General features: G+C 39.1%; 1 protein-coding gene across 4 annotated transcripts; it reads right to left on the bottom strand.

Moving 5' to 3' along the window:
• slc29a2.L (solute carrier family 29 (equilibrative nucleoside transporter), member 2 L homeolog) lies at positions 1-26,109 on the bottom strand. Of its 4 annotated transcripts, XM_018256716.2 has the most exons (14): positions 24,179-24,674; positions 17,418-17,591; positions 16,262-16,342; positions 13,465-13,546; positions 12,205-12,404; positions 10,001-10,140; positions 9,588-9,722; positions 8,457-8,554; positions 5,277-5,364; positions 5,058-5,170; positions 3,357-3,462; positions 2,906-2,991; positions 2,448-2,647; positions 1-1,737 (listed from the first exon to the last, which is right to left on the bottom strand). In XM_018256716.2, the coding sequence occupies exons 2-14, from the start codon at positions 17,489-17,491 to the stop codon at positions 1,626-1,628; spliced, it is 1,515 nt and encodes a 504-aa protein (XP_018112205.1). In that variant the 5' UTR covers positions 17,492-17,591; positions 24,179-24,674; the 3' UTR covers positions 1-1,625.

The raw sequence follows: 26,109 nt of genomic DNA, 5'->3' as shown, positions 1-26,109 counted from the left end.
TTAAAAAAAAACAAAAAACCTATTTATTATTTTTTTTTTACAAAAATACGGTTCAAAAGAAGAAAAAATTTCCAAGACAATAAATATCAAGCAACCATCAAGAGCAACCATTCAAATGCTACCTCTCATATAACTGGTAGACACATCCAGCTAGAAAAGATTCAGCTTTAAAGGGGTGGTTTGACTTTAAGTTAACTTTTAGTATGTTACAGAATGGCTAATTCTAAGCAACTATTCAATGGGTCTTCATTTTTCGTTTTTGAATTATTTGCCTTATTCTTCTGACTCTTCCCAGCTTTCAAGTGGTGGGTCACCGACCCCATATAAAAAACAAATCATTTGTAAGACTACAAATTTATTGTTATTGCTACTTTTTTTAATATTCCTTTTTGTTCAGGCCCTCTCCTATTCATATTCCAGTCTCTAATGCAAATTCATGCATGGTTGTTAGGGTAATTTGGACCCTAGCAACCAAATTGCTGAAATTGCAAAATGGAGAAAAAGCTGAATAAAAAGCTGAATAAAAAGCTAAATAATGCAAAAATCACAAATAATAAAAAGTGAAAACCAATTGCAAGTTGTCTTAGAATATCACTCTACATTATACTAAAAGTTAACTCAAAGATGAACAACCCCTTTAAGACTATCTTGTAAAACGGAGATCTCAAGCAGTTTTTCCACCAATCTCATGCTTCCTTAAAGAAACAGTACTTGAAAAGCGGTCTGCACTATTAATCAGATATTTTTTGTGAATAAAGGCTTCTTCCCGTTCTTTTACATATTAATATGAAACCTGCTGATTTTGGGAGGTGTTGGGTCAAAACTTATTGTAGTTATAATATAATGTGGATAAATAAATACATTTGATCCCATACACTTTCCACCCTCTTGAGCAAGAACATCGGTAGTGCCATACTGCTTTTTCTACAAACTCTGGTTTTAAAAACATGGTTTCAGTTCCCAATAGGTCTTTTGGAGTGTGATAGAAATACTTCTAAGCAAATTTGTTGATCCGTAGCATGTAAGAACCTAAGCTCTAAGCGTGATTTTCTTCATTGCTAAATTGCATAACACTCAGAGAAATGTTAGGTTTTTGTTTCATTGCAAAAATACTTTAAAAAAAAAAAAAATGAAGCCCATGCGCTGCCCGCAGCTAGCGTGTTTCCGGCAGGTCGGGGTAGAGATTACTTGCAGACATTAAACTTCTCTATATAAAAAAAAAATTAGAACATCAGTTCCCTTTAAAATCCTGTAAGTCTTGTTATGTAAATTTCTCTATTTATATTTGAATGTTTGTTAGCATTAAAAAAAATAAAAGTTAGAACACTGTTTAACTTTTGCAGCATAAATAAAAAGCTGTAATAAAACCTTTTAAGAAAAAAAAACCCCTACTAACGCCAAAGGAATATGAATTTGTCAGAAATCCGGAAAGTCTCCATAATGTCAGATTGTGTGTTTTTGTTGCTAGCGCAACTAGTGCCTGTCCTTGTGTATTGGCGGCTACAGGAAAAATGGCAGAAGTGGGGCTTGTAAAAGAATGAAAAATTATGTTTACACAAGACGTGAGATAGCCTAATCCTTGTAGGTATATAATGTGGAGCTGGGGTCAGCTGTTAGTTTGTTGGTTATAATAAAGCCTTGAATAGGAAGGACAGTCCTGCTCCAACAGAGAGTCCCAAAGCCAAAAAGAAGGTCATGATAGCACCCGTTGCTTCACACTCATGTGGTAGAACTTTCCTGTGAAGAGAATAGAGACATTGTGAGGGGGTTGTATCACATAAGCAACAGTTATTTTTTTCTGCACTTCTAGTAACCGGTTTGAACTCTCTTTTGTATTGACTTAATTAATTTAGGGCAAGGCACAAAGCATATTTTCCCTGGATCCTGTGTCAGAGGTTTTACTCAGGCACAAAATGTCCTTATTTAGATTTACATTAAATATGCCCACATTGAACTGCTGACCCAACATCCATCAATCTCTTATTCAGGACAGCAACTCTCCAATAATAGTCTCTGCCTTTTTAGTATCGATCTTCTTGCTTTCTTAAAGGTGTCCTTAAGGGCACGTCCTCATTTCCTATTACGTCCATAGCATTTCTATAAGAAAGCCATCCTGCATGTCACAGATTTCTTTGGAAAACACCAGACTTTCTACAAGATGCTTTTATTATACTCTCTAATCATGTTACTTTTATTATACTCTCTAATCATGCCAATAGATGTTTTGGCATCTCTTTTGTATTTAGAAAAATAAATTTGTTTTATAGTTTCGATAATTTTTGCCCCCAGTCTGTCTTTCAAAAAAAGAATTAGGGCTATGGCTTTTGAGCTCTCAGGTTACATGGGAAATGCTCCCCCTATGACACAAACTAGCAAGGGGCCTGAAACAAAACCCTAAAAACCACTTGTCTGAATTATAACCATCCCATATACAACATGTCACTTACTTGGGAGCCAGGCACATCGAAAGAGACACAAAATATCCATTGGTGAAAGAGAAGAAGATCATGAAGATGACAAACCAGGCGTCGTTACCAAAGACTATAGGGAGGTAGCTTTTACCAGATATATTACATAACATGAATGCAGGTACGAAGATAAATCGGACGGCGACTATTAGAGGCAGGAATTTGCAGTCAGGACCAGGCTATGGAAACAAATAATAAGGAAATACAATAAACAAATGCACTTAAATTTGTGATTCAGAGGAAATTCAGTTCTGCCCATGCACACTTAATCAACAGCCCAATTAGGTCACATGCATATTTAATCATACTAATAAACATAAATATGCATGTTATAATCAGTGTCTGCTTTTAATAAAGTAAATCCAAGCTATAAGCAATGAGTTGTGTACTTTTAGGAAAATAACAAGACTGCATAAGATATCGAACACAGTACTTACCCACAATGTATAAGATGTAAGACTACGTCCAGCCCAATCCATGACATTAAATATTAAAAAGCAGCATACAGGATTAAAGAATCTACCTAGAAAGCAAATGAAAAAAAATTACATGGCAGAACCCATTGATACAATGTAAGAATGCAGGGTGACATGGGGAAAATAAAGGGCTAAAATCTCCAACAGTCTCTTCTTGAATTTTACTTAGGTAAAGGGTATACTAACGAACAAACTTTTTTTTTTATATTTTAAAATCATGGTATGCATTTTCAACACAAGGGCTAATTCTGAAATAGATATTAAAGAGTAAAAAATCTGCAATTAAAACATTTATATGAAGGAAAAAAAACACATTGAAGGTATAGTGGACATATAAGAAGTGAGAAAGGAAATAAAATAAGATAGATAAGACTGGCAGAGGAAAGGAGAATAAACAAAAGCAGACACATACCCCAATTCTCATCAGTAGTGCCACTTTGCACAGCTGCTGTGATTGCAGGAAACACTGACAGGGTGACTCCAAATGTCAGAACTATTGTAACAGCCATTATCCAGATCTGTAGGATGAAAACAAGTCATTTATAATGCTGCATTCATGTAATAAAGAAAATATAATAATTTAATAATATATGGTATCCTAATGGGGTTGCCTAATGCAAATACAGGTATAGGATCCGTTATCCGGAAACCCGATATCCAGAAAGCTGCGAATTACCGAATGGCTGTCTCCCATAGACTCCATTTTATCCAAATAATCCAAATTTTTAAAAAAGATTTCCTTTTTCTCTGTAATAATAAAACAGTAGCTTGTACTTGTTCCCAAATAAGATATAATTAATCTTTATTGGAAGCAAAACCAGCCTATTGGGTTTATTTAATGTTTAAATTAATTTCTAGTAGACTTAAGGCATGAAGACCCAAATTACGGAAAGATCCGTTATCTGGAAAACCCCAGGTCCCGAGCATTCTGGATAACAGGTCCCATACCTGTACTTGTACTTGTAGTTACGTTTATATTTCATATCACTTATTTTCCTAAAGATTAAGCCTACACTTTTTGCTTTACCTAGGCAGCCATTGTCTCAAGGTTAACTGGCCGCACATTTCTTCCCACAGAGATTATTTTGTGCTTATAATAAAATTATAAGAAGCCAGAATGAGGCGTGGCCTGATGGTTTGGTATTAAGAAATTTGGAGTCTGGCGAGTAGTACAGGGTTGTAAGTCAGACATACACAAATGTATATCAAGGTTGTGGGAGACAGTGTGTAGACTGAAGCTATCAATATCAATCAATTAACACTGGTGATCAAAACAAATACTGCAGTGGGAATTGTTCTAAGATGTGTCATCTTAATGTGGGCAGCTTGTAGCAGCACTACAATCAATGAGTACACACCTGTTGTCATTTTCTACCTTTTGATAAACAACTTGCTCAGCAGGGGACTATCTTACTAACATACACACACACACACAAACACACCCATAGCAACCAATCAGCAATTAGTTTTAAACTCTCCACTTCAACTTAGAAAATGAAAGCTTTAGGGCTCTTACTCATGAGCGTTTTTACCTGCGCTCCCCTGCGTTCCGTTTTTCGGCGTTCAGCCGCAGGGGAGCGCAGGAATAGACGCATTTCATTATTTCAAATGGGGCTGTACTCACACAGGCGCATGTAGGCGCCAAACGCAGGTTGAGACGCAACATGCTGCATTTTTCCTGCGTTCGGCGCCTACACGCGTCTGTGTGAGTACAGCCCCATTTGAAATAATGAAATGCGTCTATTCCTGCGCTGCCCTGCGGCTGAACGCCGAAAAACGGAACGCAGGGGAGCGCAGGTAAAAACGCTCGTGAGTAAGAGCCCTTAACATGATTGCCAAGATTGGTTTGCCTGATTTAGCACTTATGTTAATCAACCAGCCTCTATATTTTTTATCTACTGGTGAAATGGAAAATGATTTAGCAGGGGGAACATAATGAGGTTCATTTGCCTTTTTCGCACACTTCTTACCAGAATCTCTTAAGGATAATTAGTATGGACTGCCTTTTAAAACACTCCCAGACTGACTGAAGAGCCCAAAATATTTAATTTATATTACATTAACACACATAAAAACACAAACACAGCTATGATATGAAAGGCAATGTCCTTACCTTGCGTAACACAGCACACATAGATACTTTCTGTGCACCTTCACCTGTAAGTACTTCAGCCTCCTTTACTTTGTGCATTGCCTGTTTCTGTTCTGCAGCCTCCAGATTTACCTCTGTGAAAGAAGAGGTTAATGTATCAACATACTGTAGAATAGAGGGTTGATTTGAATTTGATATTAAACACTGCTAATTTTATAGAGGATTAATATCTCACTGTACCTTGCTGTAGGAGTTCAGCTTTTGTATCCAGTTCATAATTCTTTGCACTATTGCTGCCCGATTTAGAGAAATGGAATTTGGCAAAATCCTGCACAGAAAACCAAAAAAAATCAAGTCAAACCACTATATATTGAAAGCTGCATCTCTGTCACAAATAAGAATTTTAATTCAATGAACGCTACTCCAAAGTGCTTTCAAAGGAATTGGGCAGAGATTTTTTGTTCTAGGGATCACATGATTCACCTTGTTAACAGTCTGAATATTGACATAACCATTTAACAAGTCACACACTGTCACTGTATGGATGCCTCAAGTGATACATTCCTCACAGGGGCATTTCATTCCTACACTTTAAACCAAAATTCCTAACCACCTACAGCATTTAAGAATAATCCTGTATTAGTGATACGTATTTCCCAATGAAAGAACTATTGATAGATGTTTAAAATTGTATACCATACATTTACTTTATCTGACCATTTTAAACTGCAAGCCCATCAGCCTTCATAAAAAAAGCTATAAAATTATAGTGATTTTTACCTAAAGGAGGAGCAGCATTCTATTCTAAAAATAAAAAAACATACAAAGGGTAATCATTTCTATCCGAGATATTACACTTTTTACAGACATTTCTAGGCTGCTTAAATATGAAGAGCTGGCTAATTTTCAACACTTAAGTGCACAGTCCATAAATCTTGAACACAACACACTCATAAAAATGACTGCTTCAAGGTTCTGCAGCAGATACTGTTGTGTGCAAAGGACACATTAGACCAATCAAGTCAGTGCACATTTATATGTTATGTTTAACTAAAGGTATCTAACGAAAAGCATTTCTAGGGAGTGGCAGCTCCACCTGAATGTAGCATTCCTCCTATGAAAACTTTGCCAATAAAAAATATTTTGAAGAACCTTATAATCCATTTCAGTTTGTGTAAAAATAACAGAACACAAGCTCCCATGCATAAAGGGGATGGCCCTTACCATATACTATAATTAATGGAAGTTACCAGTGGTTCAAGGCATTTTAGTATACCCTGAGGTTATTGCAGCTAACAAAATGTTGCATGTCCCATGCTGCACAGACACAGGCCTTCTCTATGGGACACAGAAGTTACATGACTGATCAGTGGATAGAAACTACCTATAATGAGCATTTACTTAATAAACAGACTTCAAAAACTAACAGCACATTATACGCTGCTGCTTTACAGTTGACCACAGTGAAATTGAAATTTTCTGATGAGTGGCAGAAGCACCAAGCCGTCATTAATGGCGATCTGCCTGTCACTGCCAGGTCTGATATCAGCACAATTGACTGCCGCTGGTTTTTGGTGTTGGAGGTCAGCATGCCCCATTAGGGACATTAACCTCATTATTAAAATTTTATGACTTCATATATACACAATAATGAAAAAGTGTGTGCATTTGCTGTGCAGATTCATGAGGTTGCTACATGGAAAAGGATCAGGTTTCGTAATCAAAATACAAATGCTTAAATGATTTTTTTTCTTTTTCTGCCTTCTGTGTTGATCTCATCCCCATGATAAAGACCCACTGTGAAACATGAGAGCAGCTATTTCATAGTTTGTTGCATGGTGACAGCACTGTACCTCACAGCACCCATGCTTACAAAAAAAAAAAAAAATATCCTGACTGCTGTAAGCACAAAGCCTAATAGAATTATTAGAGGCTCATTAAGCCTTCAGTTTTTTTTTGTCAGAACTGTGCCTATCCCGACAGATGGTTTTTTTTTTCCATACAGTTACAGGTATACTGTCATCGGAAAACATGTTTTTTTCAAAACGCATCAGTTAATAGTGCTACTCCAGCAGAATTCTGCACTGAAATCCATTTCTCAAAAGAGCAAACAGATTATTTTATATTCAATTTTGAAATCTGACATGGGGCTAGACATTTTGCCAATTTCCCAGCTGCCCCTGGTCATGTGACTTGTGCCTGCACTTTAGGAGAGAAATGCTTTCTAGCAGGCTGCTGTTTTTCCTTCTTAAAGGGATCCTGTCATCAGAAAACATGTTTTTTTTCAAAACACATCAGTTAATAGTGCTACTCCAGCAGAATTCTGCACTGAAATGATTGCCCCCAGTCATGTGACTTGTGCCTGCACTTTAAGAGAGAAATGCTTTCTGGCAGGCTGCTGTTTTTCCTTCTCAATGTAACTGAATGCGTCTCAGTGGGACATGGGTTTTTACTATTGAGTGTTGTTCTTAGATCTACCAGGCAGCTGTTATCTTGTGTTAGGGAACTGCTATCTGGTTACCTTCCCATTGTTCTTTTGTTTGGCTGCTGGGGGGGAAAGGCAGGGGGTGATATCACTCCAACTTGCTGTACAGCACTAAAAAGTGATTGAAGTTTATCAGAGCACAAGTCACATGACTTGGGGCAGCTGGGAAATTGTCAATATGTCTAGCCCCATGTCAGATTTCAAAATTGAATTACAAAAATCTGTTTGCTCTTTTGAGAAATGGATTTCAGTGCAGAATTCTGCTGGAGCAGCACTATTAACTGATTGATTTTGAAAAAAATGTTTTTTCCAAATGACAGTATCCCTTTAAGCTAGCAATACCTTGATGGTTTGGGAAATGATCTTCCTAATATTTCCATTAGACAAATCCACAGTTAAAAACGTGAAATCTATAGCAGCCCTTTAAGAGCTCAATGTATATTTAGTTTCCTGATTCAGTTTGAAATTTTTAAAAGCTTTGCCTTCAGTTGTCACTGTATCTCAGGCTGACTGGCTGCAAGTTCCTTTTAGCCACCTATTTGCCTCCAATTGTGTTGTTTCTAACAGAAATTTAAGAACTAATTATTCCTATAGACATCAAAGAAAAAAAGTAAAGGCCTTGAGGCATCTTTATATACAATACAAAAAATTAAGAGATACAGGTTATGGGAAAATGGTGGCTATGCAAAGATTTACCTATTTTCAGAGACATGTTATCGGATCTAGAGCAACAAAGCTTCTAGCAATACATTCCAAAATACACATGCAGCACAGATCTTACAAGAAAATCATGTTATTTTCTACTTCTACTACAGGTAAGGCCAAAGTATGTCTACTCTTCTGTGCTGACAACACAATCAGGACAGGAAGGATTCTAAAATACAGTTATAGGTGGCAAACACATGTTACTCTGCATACATAAAAACATCACTTACCAGACGGGGCAACATCAAGTAGCACATGATTGAAATGAAAGTTCCAATACAAGGTGTAACGAAATAACCCAAGGCTGTGGTTCGATGGTCAGCCCCACCTGTGAAGATTAACAAAGATAGTTGCATTTAGAAGGTTTAAAAGCAAGAAAGAGTACATTGGATGAGAAAAATGAATAAGAAAATTGAGGCATCACACAAAATCAAGAGAGAATTTACAAGGAAAGTATGAAATTAATAAAATAAGCTCAGCAACTGTATGTGGCATCAAATCCAGCTACAGCTTTCTTGTTAGGGGCCTGGAGTCTCCCATGCCACCATGTTTCTAGTTGACACCAATACTTGGATTCCCAGCTTTCATTAGTAGTGCTGCTGAGCTATGGGATCCAGTAGAATTGGTTATATAAAGCTATACTGATGTCCAGGAGAGACAAAGTCATAGAAGGAAGAAAACCGAACAATATTTCGCTGTGTAACCCAATTATGAGCCAGAGACTGAAATGCCCAGTCACTTTACAGCATAATCATATATTTGTCACCATGAAAAGAAGCAGTAGGTTGATTTAGTACACAAACACAACATTAAATATCACCAAGATCACTGCTTCTGATTTTTTTTTTAATCTGTATGTCATCCCTATGACCAGATATCCTAGGGATATCTATATTGGTACCAATTTCATGGCCCAACTTTCTAGGGCTATAGGTTAATACACTGTATGAGCTTCTATAGAAAAATGCTGCCACCAATCCAACTATTTATTTGAGCCTAGAAATGAGTGTGACTGTGCTACTAGAAACAGGACATCATCTCCAAGATATTGGTTTCCATATGCTTTTTTCATAACAGTACTACTGTGGCTAAAGCAGCCACATTTGCAAGGAAGAATGACCTAACCTAACCAGTACTTGCTCTTTACAGTGATCCTCAAGGGGGGTTCATTGGAAGGCATATCAAAATAGTGTATTTGGGTTAAGTGTGGCAGGTAAAATTCATGAAACCTTCTCATGTTCTTCTGCCCTGATGTGACATTCCTTTTAGCAAGTCAAATCTTTGTTTACATCAGCTTTCAAAAACAGACATAAGACATTTGAAAATTATTTGTGTTTGAGAATGTCTGAAAAATTACTTACTGGACATGGACAACAACATTGCCAGTGCAGCAAAAGTACCAGCCATCCCCTGTCCACTAAGGAAAAGACTGCTGTAGGTCTGAGGAAGGAGAGTCAGCAGGCCAAAGAGACTGCCTTGTAAAATAGCACAGAAAGCTGTGGTGGGACAATAAAGGAGACATTCAATGAGCACAACAGCATGAAGGTAGGACAAAAATTGCCAAATAATACAAGAGAGCAAATGTATTTTTAATCTCATAAATCCAGTCATGCGTCTACTGCTTAGGGATTTTGACATACCATAAATAAAATAGAAAGGGCAAATGCTACGTTCCCGCACACATTTAAATAGACCTCGTAATGCATTTTTTTAAAAAAAAAAATACATGTAAAAAACACAAATACTGTATTCTTCGAGAAAGAAGAGCCATTACCATTGATAAACCAGATTGTAGACATTGTGACATCGAAGAAAGTCTGTGGGGACATCTCCACTTTAACCAGGACAGCAGTAATAGTGAAAAGAAAGAGAATAGCTACCATGCTGCCAGCAATTCTCACTTTCTCTGGAACACTAAAACAAAGAACAAGTGAGACACAGGTAGGTTAGTAATTACTATTTCAATGCACACCTTATACACTGCCTGAATTTTAGAAGCATTTTCAATTGCACTTGACATGCTGTGGATTTTTATGCATTCCATCTCATAGGAAACAAGTGTGAATAGATCGAAGTCCACCCTATAGACTACCTACAGAGGCAGGCAGATAACATGTTATCTGTTCAGTGTCTTCTAACCTGACTTATATAGACTAAATAATATTGTACAAAACTAATTTTCGTAGAATATTCATTGTGTGTATGGTAGGAGACGAGCCGACCAATGTCGGCAGAAGATTTATATATTGGTCGGTTCGTTGATCGTGCTGCCATTGAAGGCACCCGAACATCAGCCAATGTTATTGCTGAATCATCAGATACAGGTAGAAATTCTGTTGTCTCTACCTGTATATCTGACGAATCAACTCTACACGTGTGTATTGAAATGAACGACCTTTCCTGGAAAGACCGTAATTGTAACTTCTATGGCCATATTTATAGGATAGACAGATCGAGTAGTAGTCAAGGAGTCAAGAGTTTTAGGGTAATGTAATAACCAGTCTAAAGTTTTCTATAATTACCATAGCAAAAACTCAATACGTAGCATTTACTGGCCTGTTATTTAAAAACACAAATCTTAATGGTTTAACACCGCACTGGACCAAATAGAACTGAGGAATGTATGTGTTGATAAAATGTAACTGTATTACTTATGGACAACAATAATTTACCATGTGCATTTTGAATGTTATCCCTTTTCGCTATGTCCAGTATTTATGTATGACAATGCCTTTGTTTGAAAAATAAAGAATATACAAAAAACAAACAAAAAAAACACAAATATTATTGGATACCTTATATGGGCAAAATGTTGATCTTATATTACATTACCCCATGACCCCCTGAACCATAAAGATGGTGACACTAATAATACCAGGACGCAGGCATGTCAAGTGTTTAAATTGTGGTGATGCAGCAATTTTTTCTGCCGTCTAACTGTTCAGGTTACTGTGCGACGGCGTGGGCCAGCGCAGTTTTGGGCCAAATAATGACCTTATACATGTTCAGAACTAGGACAGCCTAAACTCACTATTGAATTAGCCAACTTAACCATAGTAAAATCGTTTAAGACCTGATTTAATGAACTTGTAATATAAGATAACTGATAATAGTTAAAAAAAAAAAAATATATAAAAGGACAACAGAAATATAGTAGCTAATAAAATTGGGCCTAGTCACAATAAAGGTCCCCATACATACAAGTGTGAAAGGCACAATAAAGATTGAATAGCAGTTATTCTGCTTTTTGCTGTTTTTCCTTGATTTGCTACCTTAATATATTGAAGTTAACTCTGTGGTTGCCTGTGACGGAGCACCAGTGCGAATCAGGAATATCCAACCAATGCTGGGTGCATGCGTGTTACCTTCGAATGTGAAAGGTCCCCATACATGACCAGATATAAGATGCTGACAGATTACGTTTTTGTGTATTAAGTGTATGGGGCCCTCCGACAGGCTTCCTTGATTGTTAACTGGCTGATATCTGTACGTATAGACAGCTTTAGGCTAGGGATGCACCGAATCCATTATTTTGAATTCAGCAGAACCCCCGAATCCTTCACGAAAGATTCGGCCTAATTCCAAACCTAATTTGTATATGCAAATTAGGGGTGAGAACAGGAAAACATTTTTACTTCCTTGTTTTGTCCCTAATTTTTTTTACTTCGCTCCCTGTCGCATTAGGATTTGGATTCGGTTTGGCCGGGCAGAACGATTCAGACGAATCTGAATCCTGCTGAAAAAGGCAGAATCCTGGCCGAGTCCCGAACCGAATCCTGGATTCGGTGCATCCCTACTTTAGGCATATTCAGTAAAGGTGGGGCCACAATAAATTCATATACACAATATAAGATGAAGGAGGGAAACAGAGATAATGACAGAAGGGATGAGTAAACATTATGATGAGATGAAGGAGGGAAACAGAGATAAAGACAGAAGGGATGAGTAAACATTATGATGAGCAGGGTAAATATTTACCATTGGTAAAGGAAGGAATTGAGGAATGTGCAAAGAAGTAAAGGAAGCTGTGCCAGAAGGGTCATCCAGTTATTAAATTGAAAGTCATCCCCTGAATGTAGTGCCTTGTCAGAAGTGTTATTTGCTAAGGAGGTATTTGAATAGTCCAGTTCTGAGATTCGATCCAAGGCCTTCTCTGTTGTTAGACGTGACTGAAAATACTGTGATACACACAAAAATTAAAACAATCAGAAGGGTGCTCAGAATGAAGTAACAATTTAGCAACAGATCAGATACTGTGTGACAGAAAACATCTGCCAAATTAAACATCAGTACAGTTGAACCCATGTTTTAGATGCTATGAATTGTGTCTGCTACCTGCCATTGATCAAACAACTACAGCAGGATTAGGACAACTTGGTGCTTCCCATTTATATCCAAGGTAAGCGATCCACTGCATGTAGAGGAATTGATACCCAGTATTTTCCTATTAAGTGGCCACTGCTCAATGTAATTTCTTGGGTAGGGGAACTTTAGTAGTGTAGAAATCTCACACACACATATAAAGGTTCTACTAAATTATTCTGATTCTAGTGGGTTCCCCTCCCTTGCTAGCCCCCAGCACTGATGTGGCTAGTTCAAACTACAGTTTTTAATTACCGCTTACAGGAACAGTAACACCAAAAAAATTAAAAGTGTCTTAAAGTAATGAAAATATCATGTTATGTTGCCTTGCACCTGTAAAACTGATCTGTTTGCTTCAGAAACACGAATACAGTTCATATAAACAAGCTGCTGTGTAGCAATAGTGGAAATTGAAAAAAGGCTATATGGCACAGGTTAAATAGTGGATAACATATAATATTATTATGTTCTACAGAGCTTATCTGCTGTCTGCTATGTAATTTGAGCCTTTTCTCCTTTGAATGGCTGCCCCACGTTGCTACACAGCAGCTTATTTATATAAACAATAGTAGTGTTTCTGAAGCAAACACAGCAGTTTTACCAATGCAGGGCAACACTGCATTATATTTGAATTACTTTAAAACACTTTAATTTTTTGATGTTACTGTTCATTTAAATATATAAAGGAGGTGGTCAACTTTATCTTAAGGCTACTCGCCTACAAACAGGGGAAATAACTAATAGGTTAACTGCTTTGTAAACAAATGCTTTCTAAAAGAATCTCCGTGAGTAATTTATATTTCCTAGATTTTTATACTGGTGCCGGGGGATATTTTGGATCCATAAAAAGTAAGGCATATCTAAAAAAAAACTCACAGGAATGGCTGTTATGAAGAAATTCCAGGGCAAAAGAGTGCCGAGGCCAAGGATGAAGACTATAACAGCGACCAAGCGGTACCTGTAACACAAAAACAGAATGGTTATGCAAAGCTGGTAAGCAAAAGGGTACAATTCTTATTCATGGCAGTCAAACAGGAACTTCCAGCTATAAGACAGCTGAAAGCCTGCCAGCATGCAGCAAAGTACAATACTAGCATCTATAAGCCTGGACTGAAAATACAAATAGGCAATAGCAATGCTACCATAATAAAACCTACCGCTTAAGTAAAATAAAAACAACAAATAATCACTGGTGGTGACAGAAGGGCACCACACAGGATACTAAGCATGCTTGGCTGGTACCCAGCTCTGCCGAAGGCAGACTTTTACACAATGTTTAGTGGTGAGCGTTACCAGGCAATCAAGAGCATTTTTAGCAATGGGGCTTTCCCAGAACCTACCAGGTACCTAGTTGAAAAAATCCTTAGACTAATGCCATAAAGGGCCGATTCTCTACTTGCATCAGCCTTCTCATGTGCCTGCCCCCCGGGCAAATGGCTATGGGTGAGAATGCTGATGCAAGTGGAGGGGCTAAATTAGCTTATGGCACAGACCTAAGGCAGGTCTCTTCCCTTTAACCATAGGCAAAAATAAGATCCAGACATTAAATCGATACTGACACGTTCCTATAAAGATCATAAGAATGTGTCAGTATCCAGTAGTTGCTTCACCCGCAATTAGGGATGCACCAAATCCACTATTTTGGATCCGGCCGAACCCCGAATCCTTTGTGAAAGATTCGGCCGAATACCGAACCCTAATTTGCATATGCAAATTAGGGGTGGGAAGGGGAAAAAATGTACTTGCTTGTTTTGTGACGAAAAGTCATGTGATTTCCCTCCCCACCCAGAAATGGCATATTCAAATTAGGATTCGGTTCGGCCGGGTAGAAGGATTCGGCGGAACCGAATCCTGGATTCGGTGAATCCCTACCCGTAATAGTTCCCCTGAAAGCCGCCCCCAGCCCTGCGAACCTTTGCGCAGCCGACCCTTTGACACAGCTAACTGATCTTCCGTCTTGCTTCCTTCCATAAGCTGAAGTCCAGTTTTAGTTCGTAACTATCCTATGGAAGGATCGCACCACCCCCAGCCCAGCGTCACTGAAACTGCACAGAAGATCTTTTAGCTGTGTCGGAGGGTCGGGTCAATGGTGGTTCGCAGGGGGGCGGCTTTGAGGGGAACTATTGCGGGTGCAGCAACTACTTGATACACGTTCTTATGATTTTTATAGGAACGTGTTAGTAACGCTTTAACTTTTCATAGATGGAAGTTGCTTATGTGCTTGATTTCATTTGTGGGAAAAAATGGGTGCTTATAACTTGACAAAGTTAGTCACCTTTATACTTTCATTGTATAATTAAATGTTTATTTATAAACATTATAAAATGCTGCAGATAACACTTTGGAAGTTATAGACACAAAACAACATTAGGGTAATGGCACATTTGTTCCTGGTAGTAAGCCACAGCAAAACAGCCAACTTAAGGTAGACCAATAAAAGCAATCTTTTGATTGGTTGCTATGGATTACAGCCCAGGTGCAAACTTGCCCAGCGTTCATAAACAAGCCCTATTAGTCACATGCTTTAAAATCCCCGACATCCCCAGTATCAGGCGTTAGTTGCTTTCTACCAGACATCTATTGTCTTTCAGGTGTTAATGCCTGCACCTGTCAGATGACACTTGCTTTATACAGACATCTATTGTCTTGCAGCCACTGGCAGGGGGATTTTCCTATGTAGATTTATGAAAAGTGGCTTTCCTTAGTTACACCCATCCGCCCAAATTTTAAAAATAAAATATTTAAATATGGATTATGACTGACTACTGTTTTTAAATGACTTTGTATGGAAGGAGCACACCTGTGGCCAATGCCTTTCAATCCATTTATTGCAGCATAAAATACAGCACAAGCTTTCGGGTGATACCACCTTCCTCCGGAAATAATATTGATGAATTGAAAGGCACTGGCCACAGGTGTGCTCCTTCCATAGAAAGTCATTTAAACACAGAAGTCAGTCCATACAAAGTCATTGGATACTATTTGGTCTGGAAGCAGCCAGGAAGTGTATGCACCCTTGAAAATCAAATAAGTGGTGTACGGAGGAACTTTGTATTTTACTGTGTTTAAATACCACATCCAAATGTAATGAATGTGTCTTCAGATGATGGAAACAGAAATAACCAGCAGAACTTAGTCTGTCTCTACATAAAGCAAAATTAAATAATGGAGTTGAGCTAAAGAACAAAGATCAGCCCAATAGCAGCATAAAAAAGGACCCATTAGTCTATCAATATATTAGGAGAGGAAATACACACGTGAGTTCTTACTGTATCTGGCCCACAAAACATTAACAGCATTTGCATTAGGAAAGAAACATTTTTAAAGGATGGGTAAATATTAGCCTGTCTCTACCACTGCATGATGACATACAGAAAATATCCAAGTGTGCCCCAAACAGAAAGGGAAATGTGAGCCTGTCAGATCCATAATGAGGAGTCGGAGAAGAAACAGATGTACAGCAACTCATTCAGCAGCAAATTAATTACTTCCCATCCCCCAAACACACACACACTCACACATACACAACAGGTTCTGCCTGATGCCGACAGGGCCATGCGTCCTGTAGGGAAACAGGAGACTGGAATCACAGAATGAGCGGAAGGAAGAAGGGGGAAGAGGCAATAACACAGAGGAGATCACAGGGGACAGCTTGTTATGGTCCTTCACTTACTTGTCCTGGACTTCATCTTTTAGAGACATCCTGCTGGTTTCCTTCTGGTGACCTTCGTTCACTTGTAAAAGACTGCGGAGACTGTCAGGAGATGAGGAAAGACTGTCACGTGGATACTTACAAAAGCTTCTCACGTAGAGTAATGTGTCGAACCTATCTGAGCTCCTCCCCATTTTCTTTTAATCCCCTTTCCAAACTGGATTCACTCGTCCCTTTTATTTCTCACTGCACTGTCCCTGCCTCCTTTTTAGCAGCAATTGCTCTCATCCCAATGATCACTCTTACCTTTGTGCCTGTCTCTTTTTAAAAAGCCTCCCGATCACATTCCCTCCTCAAATTCTCACTAGAGTTCTCACTTGGCCTTCTATCACCTCTCTCCATGACCTCCCCCTACCAGCGACTCCCCTCCCCCACTACCACTCCCCCTATGTGGCCTCCTGTCCCCGGCACTCACTCACTAACTAACTAAAACTAACTGTCAATCAGAAAAATATATAGAGTTTAATCAATATATGGAATTCAAATATACAATAAAGGCATAAAAGGCAACAAATCAAACATCAACATGGCTCATATTTTTAATAATGCCCCCCATTGTAAAATATAAGGCTATTAGAAATCATGAAGGAGTTCCACGACCATATAAAATGTACACTGGATAATGCACTACAATTAATAGATATTGGAAAATTAATGACAACAGCACCAGAGCTTTTATGCAAGGTGTTAGACTCGGAATATCCTTATAAATGTTAGCAGGGTGTATTACACTATATTATATACAAATCAATATACTGTAACAGCTGAACTCTGTTAACACCAGCCAAAGCTCAATGTCGTACAAACATGCCACTGTTTTAACACTTCCGATTCTCTCTAGGCAGCAGGTAACTAGAGTTCATTTTTGTGCCCACCTAACATTTACAGATCCGTCCCTTATAGCTTTTGGGCCCCCAGGCCGGCTCTGCTTCAAATATAGTTATGCCCCCGCTTCTAATATTATCATCATGAGCAGCTGCCATTGGATCGCTCAGAATACTGTGCTCCAAGGTTAGTCTTTCAGCACCGACATTTATAGACAACAGCACGGACAGACATAGATGACAGCCCTCGTTGCTGCATTCACAACAGTCATAATGTTGCAAATATGTGTTACCTTTCATCAGTATCACATGCAGAAAGACTACACTTCCCATGATTCTCTATTAAAAGGGCAGCAGTTCGAGCCATAAGAGACAGCTGTTGTCAGTGCCTCATTCATCACATCTGCACTCTCTCCTTGTAGTCTTCCATCATGGATACATGCAACAGACTGCAGACCCATAGTGCACTGTAATATCATAGTGAACAAATATTTGAGTTAACTTCAAGTATGATGTAAAGAGTAATATTCTGAGACAATTTGCAACTGGTTTTTATTTTCTATTTGTGGTTTTTTAGTTATTTAGCAGCTCTCCAGTTTACAGTTTTTGCAATCTGGTTGCTAGGGTCCAAGTTACCCTAGCAACCCTGCATCAATTGGAATAAAATACTGGAATATGAATGGGGGAGGACTTGAAAAGAAAGATGAATAATTAAAAGTAGCAGTAACAATAAACTTGCAGCTTTACAGAGCATTTGTTATTTAGATGGGGTCAGCAACCCCCGTTTGAAAGCTGAAAAGAGTGAGAAAAAGAAGGCAAATAATTAAAAAAACTATTCAAAATAAATAATGAACAATTGAAAAGTTGCTCAGAATTGTCTATTTTATAACATACTAAAAGTTAACTTAAAATGGAACCATTCCTTTAAGTTTAAAATCAGTAGAATTTGCTTTCACGCACTGATAAATATGCTGTGTACCGCACAAGTATCATCACGTCTAGTTATATATTTAAAGCAAAAAATTAAAATGAGAGAAGCAACAATAAATACATCATTATTTTAAACTGCTTCCACTTTCTAGAGAATGTGAAGATCGAGGAAGAAGAGAAGTGCAGGACATTCACATAATTAGATCTGTCAGGTTTGTCTATATTTAAATTAAATGGATTATCAACAGATGATATACAGCAATACATATACAAATCAGAGAGGATTAACTAGTATATATGTGGGTGAAGGACAGCATTAACTGGATCTGTTTGTGTAGTTTGCTTTATCTGCATTTTAATTCCATTGAACGTGTTAATTACCATACAATGGGAATACAAAGAATGTGTTGGTTGTTTGAGTATATAAATCACTGTCTGCAAACATGAACACAGGCTCTCGGGGCTGGGGCACAAGGGGCCATTATTAAGTACAGACAATTACATAGCACAGGTGCCATTGCTTTAAACAGTGTTTCTTAATCTTTTTCCCACAGGTACAAAATTATTTTGAGCTTTGTGACTCAAACACTGTTTTTTAAAACCCCCTAAGGTCAGGCCACACTGGGCGTTTTGGGGAGATTTGGTCGCCTGGCGACTAATTGCCTCGTTTTTGCGTCGACCAATCTCCCCAAACGCCTTCCCTCAATCTGCGCCGGCTAAAATGAAAAACCGCTAATCACACGCGGCGATTCCTTTTCCGAAGTCGCCCGAAGTTTTCTCGTGAGGAAACATTTGTAAATGAAATGCAAAATCTTTTCAGACTTACAATGCACAATATAAAAGGGTAAGTCTATTGAGAATACAACTCATGGTTTATTAATGGCCCTTTGGCTACTATGGGATATAAAAACTACTACCCACAACCGCAGGGCTGCTTCTGGCAAGATACATTTACTCTATAAATACTAGTGAATTATTAATACCCTTGATTGTTTTTGGAATGATGAAAAACACTTTTATATGTCAATATATTTAAAAGTCTACATGAAAACTAATAATGGGTGAACGGGGTAGCAATTTTCTTGAATTCTCAGATTTTAAATCAAGCACGCAATATACAGACTTGCAAAGACCACTTCCAAAATTTGACCTATGCTTAACATCCAATCATAGAGCTGCAGCATGAGCCCAGATGTGCAGAAGTTTTTTACACAAATGTAAACTCCCCCAAACAACAAGGCCAGAGATGGAGCAACCCTGTAACACAAACAATCTCTCTGTATCTCCCTTGAAGCTTTAATTCTTTAGGCTAGGGGCACACGGCGCGATTTCGCCGCGATTCTGCGCTGGGCGAGTTGTCGCTGCGTTTTTTAAGCCGAAATAGCTTTGCTAACTTTGGCGCTGGCGTCAATGCAAATCGCGGCGAAATCGCTGCGCTAATTCACACGCGGCGATTCTTTTTCTACTGTCGCCCGGAAACGCCCAGCGAGGCAACTTCGGACGACAATAGAAAACGAATCGCCGCGTGTGAATTAGCGCAGCGATTTCGCCGCGATTTGCATTGACGCCAGCGCCAAAGTTAGCAAAGCTATTTCGGCTTAAAAAACGCAGCGACAACTCGCTTAGCGCAGAATCGCGGCGAAATCGCGCCGTGTGCCCCTACCCTTAACCTTCCATGTCTTATCTTCTCTCACACACCCATACAATCATACAAACCTAATGATACAAGAAAAAGTGAAGTCCAAGAGGAGCAAGATAGATTCCAGATGTTAAAGGGATACTGTCATGTGGAAAAAAACATTTTCCAAAATGAATCAGTTAATAGTGCTGCTCCAGCAGAATTCAGCACTGAAATCCATATCTCAAAAGAGCAAACAGATTTTTTTTTATATTCAATTTTGAAATCTGACATGGGGCTATACATATTGTCAATTTCCCAACTGCCCCAAGTCATGTGACTTGTGCTCTGATAAACTTCAATCACTCTTTACTGCAAGTTGGAGTGATATCACCCCCTCCCCTTTCCCCCCAGCAGCCAAACAAAAGAACAATGGGAAGGTAACCAGATAGCAGCTCCCTAACACAAGATAACAGCTGCCTGGTAGATCTAAGAACAACACTCAATAGTAAAAACCCATGTCTCACTGAGACACATTCAGTTACATTAAAAAGGAAAAACAGCAGCCTGCCAGAAAGCCCCATGTCAGATTTCAAAATTAAATATAAAAAATCTTTTTGCTCTTTTGAGAAATGGATTTCAGTGCAGAAGTCTGATGTAATATCACTATTAACTGATGCGTTTTTTTAAAAAAACACGTTTTCCGATGACAGGATCCCGAGAGAGAGAGAGAGAGAGAGAGAGAGAGAGAGAGAGAGAGAGAGAGAGAGAGAGAGAGAGAGAGAGATTTAATTTTGATAGAGATGATTATATTCTGACTAATAGAACAGCCTTGGGACATTAGTTAATGCAAAATGACGTTTAGCTGTACCCTTTAGTTGGCCTTTAAAATGCTCCCCCCTTATAATTTGCTATCAACATATTTGACTTTTGACAGTGTCTCAGTGTTCAAAGAACTATATTGCGATCTGTAAACTCCACAGAAATCAGCAGTGCCCGTTCCGGATGGCACATGTTCAGGCTGGAATCGGTGAGTCAATGTAAAGTTCGCACATTTCCTATGTGGCGTAAGATTAGATTTTATGGGTTAGTGGAGTCTGAGTCAAAGGCTAAATGATATGTCTGTGTTACAAGCTGATGATGTTATTAACGTGTGTATATCTATATATATGCAAGTTGTGCACGGCATCTAATGCAGCACTTCACACTAAACTCTAGATCACTGACAATGGATCCCGACCCCAGGGAAGATTAAACACCTAGGGGCTGATTCACTAAGGGTCGAATATCGAGGGTAAATTAACCCTCGATATTCGACTAGGAATTAAAATCCTTCGACTTCGAAGTCGAAGGATTTAGCACAGATAGTTCGATCGCGCTATCGAAGGATAATTCCTTCGATCGAACGATAAAATCCTTCGAATCGAACGATTCAAAGGATTTAAATCCAACGATCGAAGGAATATCCTTCGATCAAAAAAAGTTAGCCAAGCCTATGGGGACCTTTCCCATAGGCTAACATTGACTTTGGTAGCTTTTAGATTGCGAACTAGGGGGTCGAAGTTTTTTTTAAAGAGACAGTACTTCGACTATCGAATGGTCGAATAGTCGAACAATTTTTACTTCGAATCCTTCGATTCAAAGTCGTAGTCGAGGTAGCCCAAAAAAAACCTTCGAAATTCGAAGTTTTTTTTACTTCGAATCCTTCACTCGAAGTTAGTGAATCGGCCCCTTAGTCTCTCGCGCAAACACACCTGTGTCATTTGCATCAGAAGACAGGTAAATGTACTGGACTGAAGGAGGAAATCTTATCATGGGAAAGCCACACAAACAAGAAGAGAGAATACCAACGACACAGAGAGAGTCCTGAAATTACACCCAGGACCCAACTGTATCACCATGCCTCACTTTAAATTGAGATTAATCAAGATTAATTAGTAACAAATCAAAATTGGGGGGGGGGGAGCAATCTATTCCATGTAGACATGTCCCTTGTGTAGCCAACAGGGCAGCCATCAGGGGGGGACAGGGGGGGAAGAGTTGTAGGGGGCCCCGAGGGTAAGGGGGGGCCCCGGCCACGCCACACTTACTTGATTGCGCGGGCCCCCCATCTTTCTGAGAGCTGCTGACTTCGGGAAGGCATGGAACGTTTAAGAGGCCCTGGCCACCAATTTTCTTATAATGTGGCGGGGGGGGGGCCTGTACCTGTAAGTGGGGCTTGCGGTGGGCACAGCCCAGGGGCCCCAGGAAATTTTGTTGTATGGGGCCCTGCGATTTCTGATGGCGGTCCTGGTAGCCAATACCCCTTGTAGGGCAGCTCAAACTATTGACAGCCCAATACCCTTATTTTTAAATCTGAATATAGTGTTCAAACTGAATAAATTGGACCCTTAAAGGGATGGTTCACCTGTAAGTTAACTTTTAGCATGTTATAGAATGGCTAACTGTAAACAACTTTTCAGTTAGCCATCTTTTTTTTTCTTTCTTTTTTTATAGTTTTTGAATTATTTGCCTTCTTCTGACCTTTTCCCACTATCTAATGGGAGACACCTCGTAAAGCTACTTTTATTGCTACTTTTTATTACTCATCTTTCTATTTAAGAAAGCTCCTATTCATATTCCAGTCACTAATTCAAGTCAACGCATGGTTGCTAGGGCAATTTGGACCCTAGCAACCAGACTGCTGAAAATGCAATCTGGAGAGCTGCTGAATAAAAAAATATGTAACTCAAAAATCACAAATAATAAAAAAAATTAAACCAAGTGCAATTTGTTTCAGACTATCATACTCGACATCATACTAAAAGTTATTTAATGGTGAACAACCCCTTTAAGAATGCTGGATTTCATGCACTGGATACTAGTATATAGGGATTTTTGGATAACAGAACAAGGGCAATACCGCAGCTGTAGTATGCACAAATTCCATGATACTGTCGAAAACAAAATCCTTCACAAAAGATATGGTATAATACCTAACTGAATTTCATTCCTAATTTGCTTATTCAAAGATAAGAAAAACACAAAAAACGGAGTAAGCTGGGGAAAAAAGTCCTGCTCATTTTAGTAATTTATAGCAAGGCTTAACACAAACAAACTGTAAGCTGCAGCACCTTAATACCCCTCTGAATTGTGTCTGTATGTTACCCTCCCACTTAAGACTGTAAGAGTCCTCTAGCCTTTTGTTTCCTTGACACTGAGCACTTAATCTGTATTGTAATTATATTTTATGTTTAAGTGAATTGTATTTCTAATAATGCACTTATTGTTACTTTTTATTTCAGTGACCCCTTGTTTGTTACTACTAATTTATTGTTTTGCTGTACAGTGCTTTGCCCTCAAGGAGCGCTATACAAATAAAAATATACATACATGGAACCCTGGATCCCTAATAAATTTTTTTTTTTTTAAAAAAACGGGTTTGGCAAAAAGCTATATGGCCGATATTGTCTTTGCATATATAGTAAAATCTACACTAGGAACAAAAGTAACTGACTGGGCCAGACAAAGTCACATCCAACAATTTGCTCTTTTAAATGCCAGTTAAATGGAAAAATGTGATTGGCTGCTTCTAGAAATAAGATGGTAAGCTTCCCAGTGGGGTCTGGTGAAGGCAACTTGCTGCTGATCCAACTCAAACAAAGATAAATGATAATCAGACACATGGTAATGTATATTATTTTTTTGAATAATGAGAAAAATGCAATTCCATGCAACTCTGAAATACAAGGTATTTGTGAATCGGATTGGTACCTGCCTGATTTTGTTTATATGCCCTGCGCTATTGGTTCTGACTCTTGAAACAATATAGCACAAACCGGCAGATTAACAGACCTGGAGAAAAAAAAATGGGATCCTGTTTCACGAATCAGAACCAGACAATAGAAAGGGATATACAAAAACAGCTTGCAATAGCATTTAAGCAAATGTACATTGAAAAGGCTTACAATAACATATATATTACATATTTTCTCACTGTTCCAAATAAAAAAAAAACGGGTTTGGAGTGGATCAAAATCTAATAAAATGGGTCACAAAGCTGTTTAGGTCTCCTTGTCACCCTTTAATAAAATTAAATGTCTTCATAGAATAGAAGATAAGGTTAATAAGCTCTTCTAAACAAATTTCTGGGGAACCTGATTGGAAAAAATAGTTAATGCTTATAAAAACTGAGGAGCCCATAGAGATTTTCGTGGGTGCCCAGGAGGAAGCTTAGGGACATCCCTGAGGCCAGTTTGGATAACTTAGCTGGCCAAGTGTAAAGGCCACACAAATGAGTTTGGAAGGCCACCATACAAGAAGACAATGACAAGGGAGAATGAGAAAACAGTTGGTTGCTAAGCAGCAATGCAAGATTCCAAAGCTCATTATTTGTTCATAAAATAATAAAAGTACAAAGAGAAGCAGCAGGAGAGGGTACATCTGAAAATAAACACAATGTGATCCTACGTATGAAGAAATATGAATTTAGACCACGACAGAAGAGATCTATGCGCTCCCACCTACCTCTGTGTAAATCCTTTAGCTTCTCAGCGCACCATGCCTTTCAGCACGTGTACACGTGTAATGTGCTGTTGTCAGTATGTGTCCTTCATCCCTCGACCCACCCACAGGCCGCCGGTTCCATTACTCATACGTTAACACAGTACGCTGCGCTTCATTCGCGAGGATTTCTGGGATTTGTAGTTCTGATCATGTAAGCGAACCCCGAATCGCGATGTAGCTACTAAGCACGCAGAACTACAAGTTCCAGAAAAGCGAAGGCGCAGGCCCCAAATGGACGGCGATTGGGTTGTGAACGAAGGCGTGTATTAGTTGTAAAGGGGCTAGATATGAGTTTAATCCGCCTTTATTTTAGAGGTTTTTTTTATTTATTTTTTACAACAGACGCGAAACACGTCTTTATGTGCCCACGTTGTTGACTTTGTCCCTGCCCAATCAATAGCGGCCTTTAACGCTGAGAGGACCCCCATGTCTATAAGTAGTACTGTCCAGCCTGTATGGATAGCTGAATTTTATTTAGAAGTGATTTATGTGGGAGAACCCGCCAAGTAAACAAGTCAGTCACGCGCCTGCAGTGCCACCCCCCTCCCCAAACTTCCCCAAGCTCCTTTTTACTGTAAAATGGAAAGATAAGGAATTAATGCACTAATTACGGATGCTGAGAAGTTAGTGCAGGGGGGTGTTACACGTTGGCTATCTCTGATTTAGAAAACGTCTCTAAATATGTACTAAATATCGACTTTCATATGTATTTTAAGAGACTCCCTCTTTCACTGTTCCAGGACCCCCCACCTTTGCAATTTTGGAACCGCCCTCCCCCCCAGCAGGTGGTTCTTCCCTTTCAATTCACCATTGTTGCGACTAATCTCAATTTGTTAGCAAGTGGGTTGTGTCGTTTTGTTCAGCTAATGCGTCATTACCATTCAGAATGCGGTTCCTGCAATACGATTTTAATTAGGATGCTCAACAGGGATGTTTATCGTCCCCATCTGCTGCGTTATTTACTAGCGTTATGCTCTTTTACTGGGTCATTTCAATATCGCAATAGGGGCCACGTGAGCTGGACAAATCCCCCTATGAACTAATATTTATCATTCACTCGTAAGACCACTTGTGTTCCCGCTGGAGCTTCGAAACTGGTTCCTCTTTGGGCACTGGAACAATTCTCTCACAAAATGGATTTGTTAGACTTTAGGGAGAAAGCAGACTCTATGTAACGCCACAAACCCCGCATTATGCGCAACTGAAACTGTAGTTGTGGACCAAGACCCACGTTTCGTGCTGTATGACTGACGCTATCACTTCCACGCATTGGCGCCGTGTGGGCGTGGCTTTCCTGTCAATGACACTCGCGCGCTGGGCAGTTAGTACAACGCTCTGTAGAGTCAGCGAGGTTTCCCGCGTTCAATAAAAACTGGTATTGTGTAAAGTGCAGTTTTGGCGAGTCACTAGGTTTGGGAAGGGGTGTGGATGGGAAATACAAGTGTGAGCGATAGATAATGACTACGGTGCCAAGAAAGATAGAAAAGCGCGGGACCCGACACAAACTATGGGGAAATTGATATTTTAACGTACAAAAATTGCTCGTGTTAATGTGCATGAGTCTGCAACTCTGCAAGCCACAATGTAGCGCTTCTGACGCAGGAGAGCGGACAATGAGAAGGTTGCTATGGAAACTGCCGGTTCGTTAGCAGCGCCGTTTTTGCTTATGTGCTACAGTTCTGCTTAGAAGGTCTTTTCTGTCGGCGCAAAGATATTATAATAATCTAGTAAAACTCTCGCATAGATACAAAGACTCTAATGGCAGACAGTTGCAGGGTTGCGAGGAATAAGTAAAGCCAGAGAAAGTCGCAATGCAAAAATTACATTTTTCTGTAGGATAGGAATGGCAGGAATACATACCCTCCTGAACTGAGCTGTCCTCTCAATCAAGG

Source organism: Xenopus laevis, chromosome 4L (genome assembly GCF_017654675.1).
Source record: "Xenopus laevis strain J_2021 chromosome 4L, Xenopus_laevis_v10.1, whole genome shotgun sequence".
Taxonomy (NCBI): domain Eukaryota; kingdom Metazoa; phylum Chordata; class Amphibia; order Anura; family Pipidae; genus Xenopus; species Xenopus laevis.
This window is presented reverse-complemented; position numbering and strand designations above follow the sequence as displayed.

Excerpts from the sequence above, each read along its gene's own strand:
- slc29a2.L (XM_018256716.2), bottom strand. The coding sequence starts at position 17,491 with ATGGCTCGAACTGCTGCCCTTTTAATAGAGAATCATGGGAAGTGTAGT. Across the intron at positions 9,723-10,000 it reads TACAATCTGGTTTATCAATG|CTTTCTGTGCTATTTTACAA; the intron begins GTAATGGCTCTT and ends GTCCCACCACAG. Across the intron at positions 2,992-3,356 it reads CACTACTGATGAGAATTGGG|GTAGATTCTTTAATCCTGTA; the intron begins GTATGTGTCTGC and ends TTTGCTTTCTAG.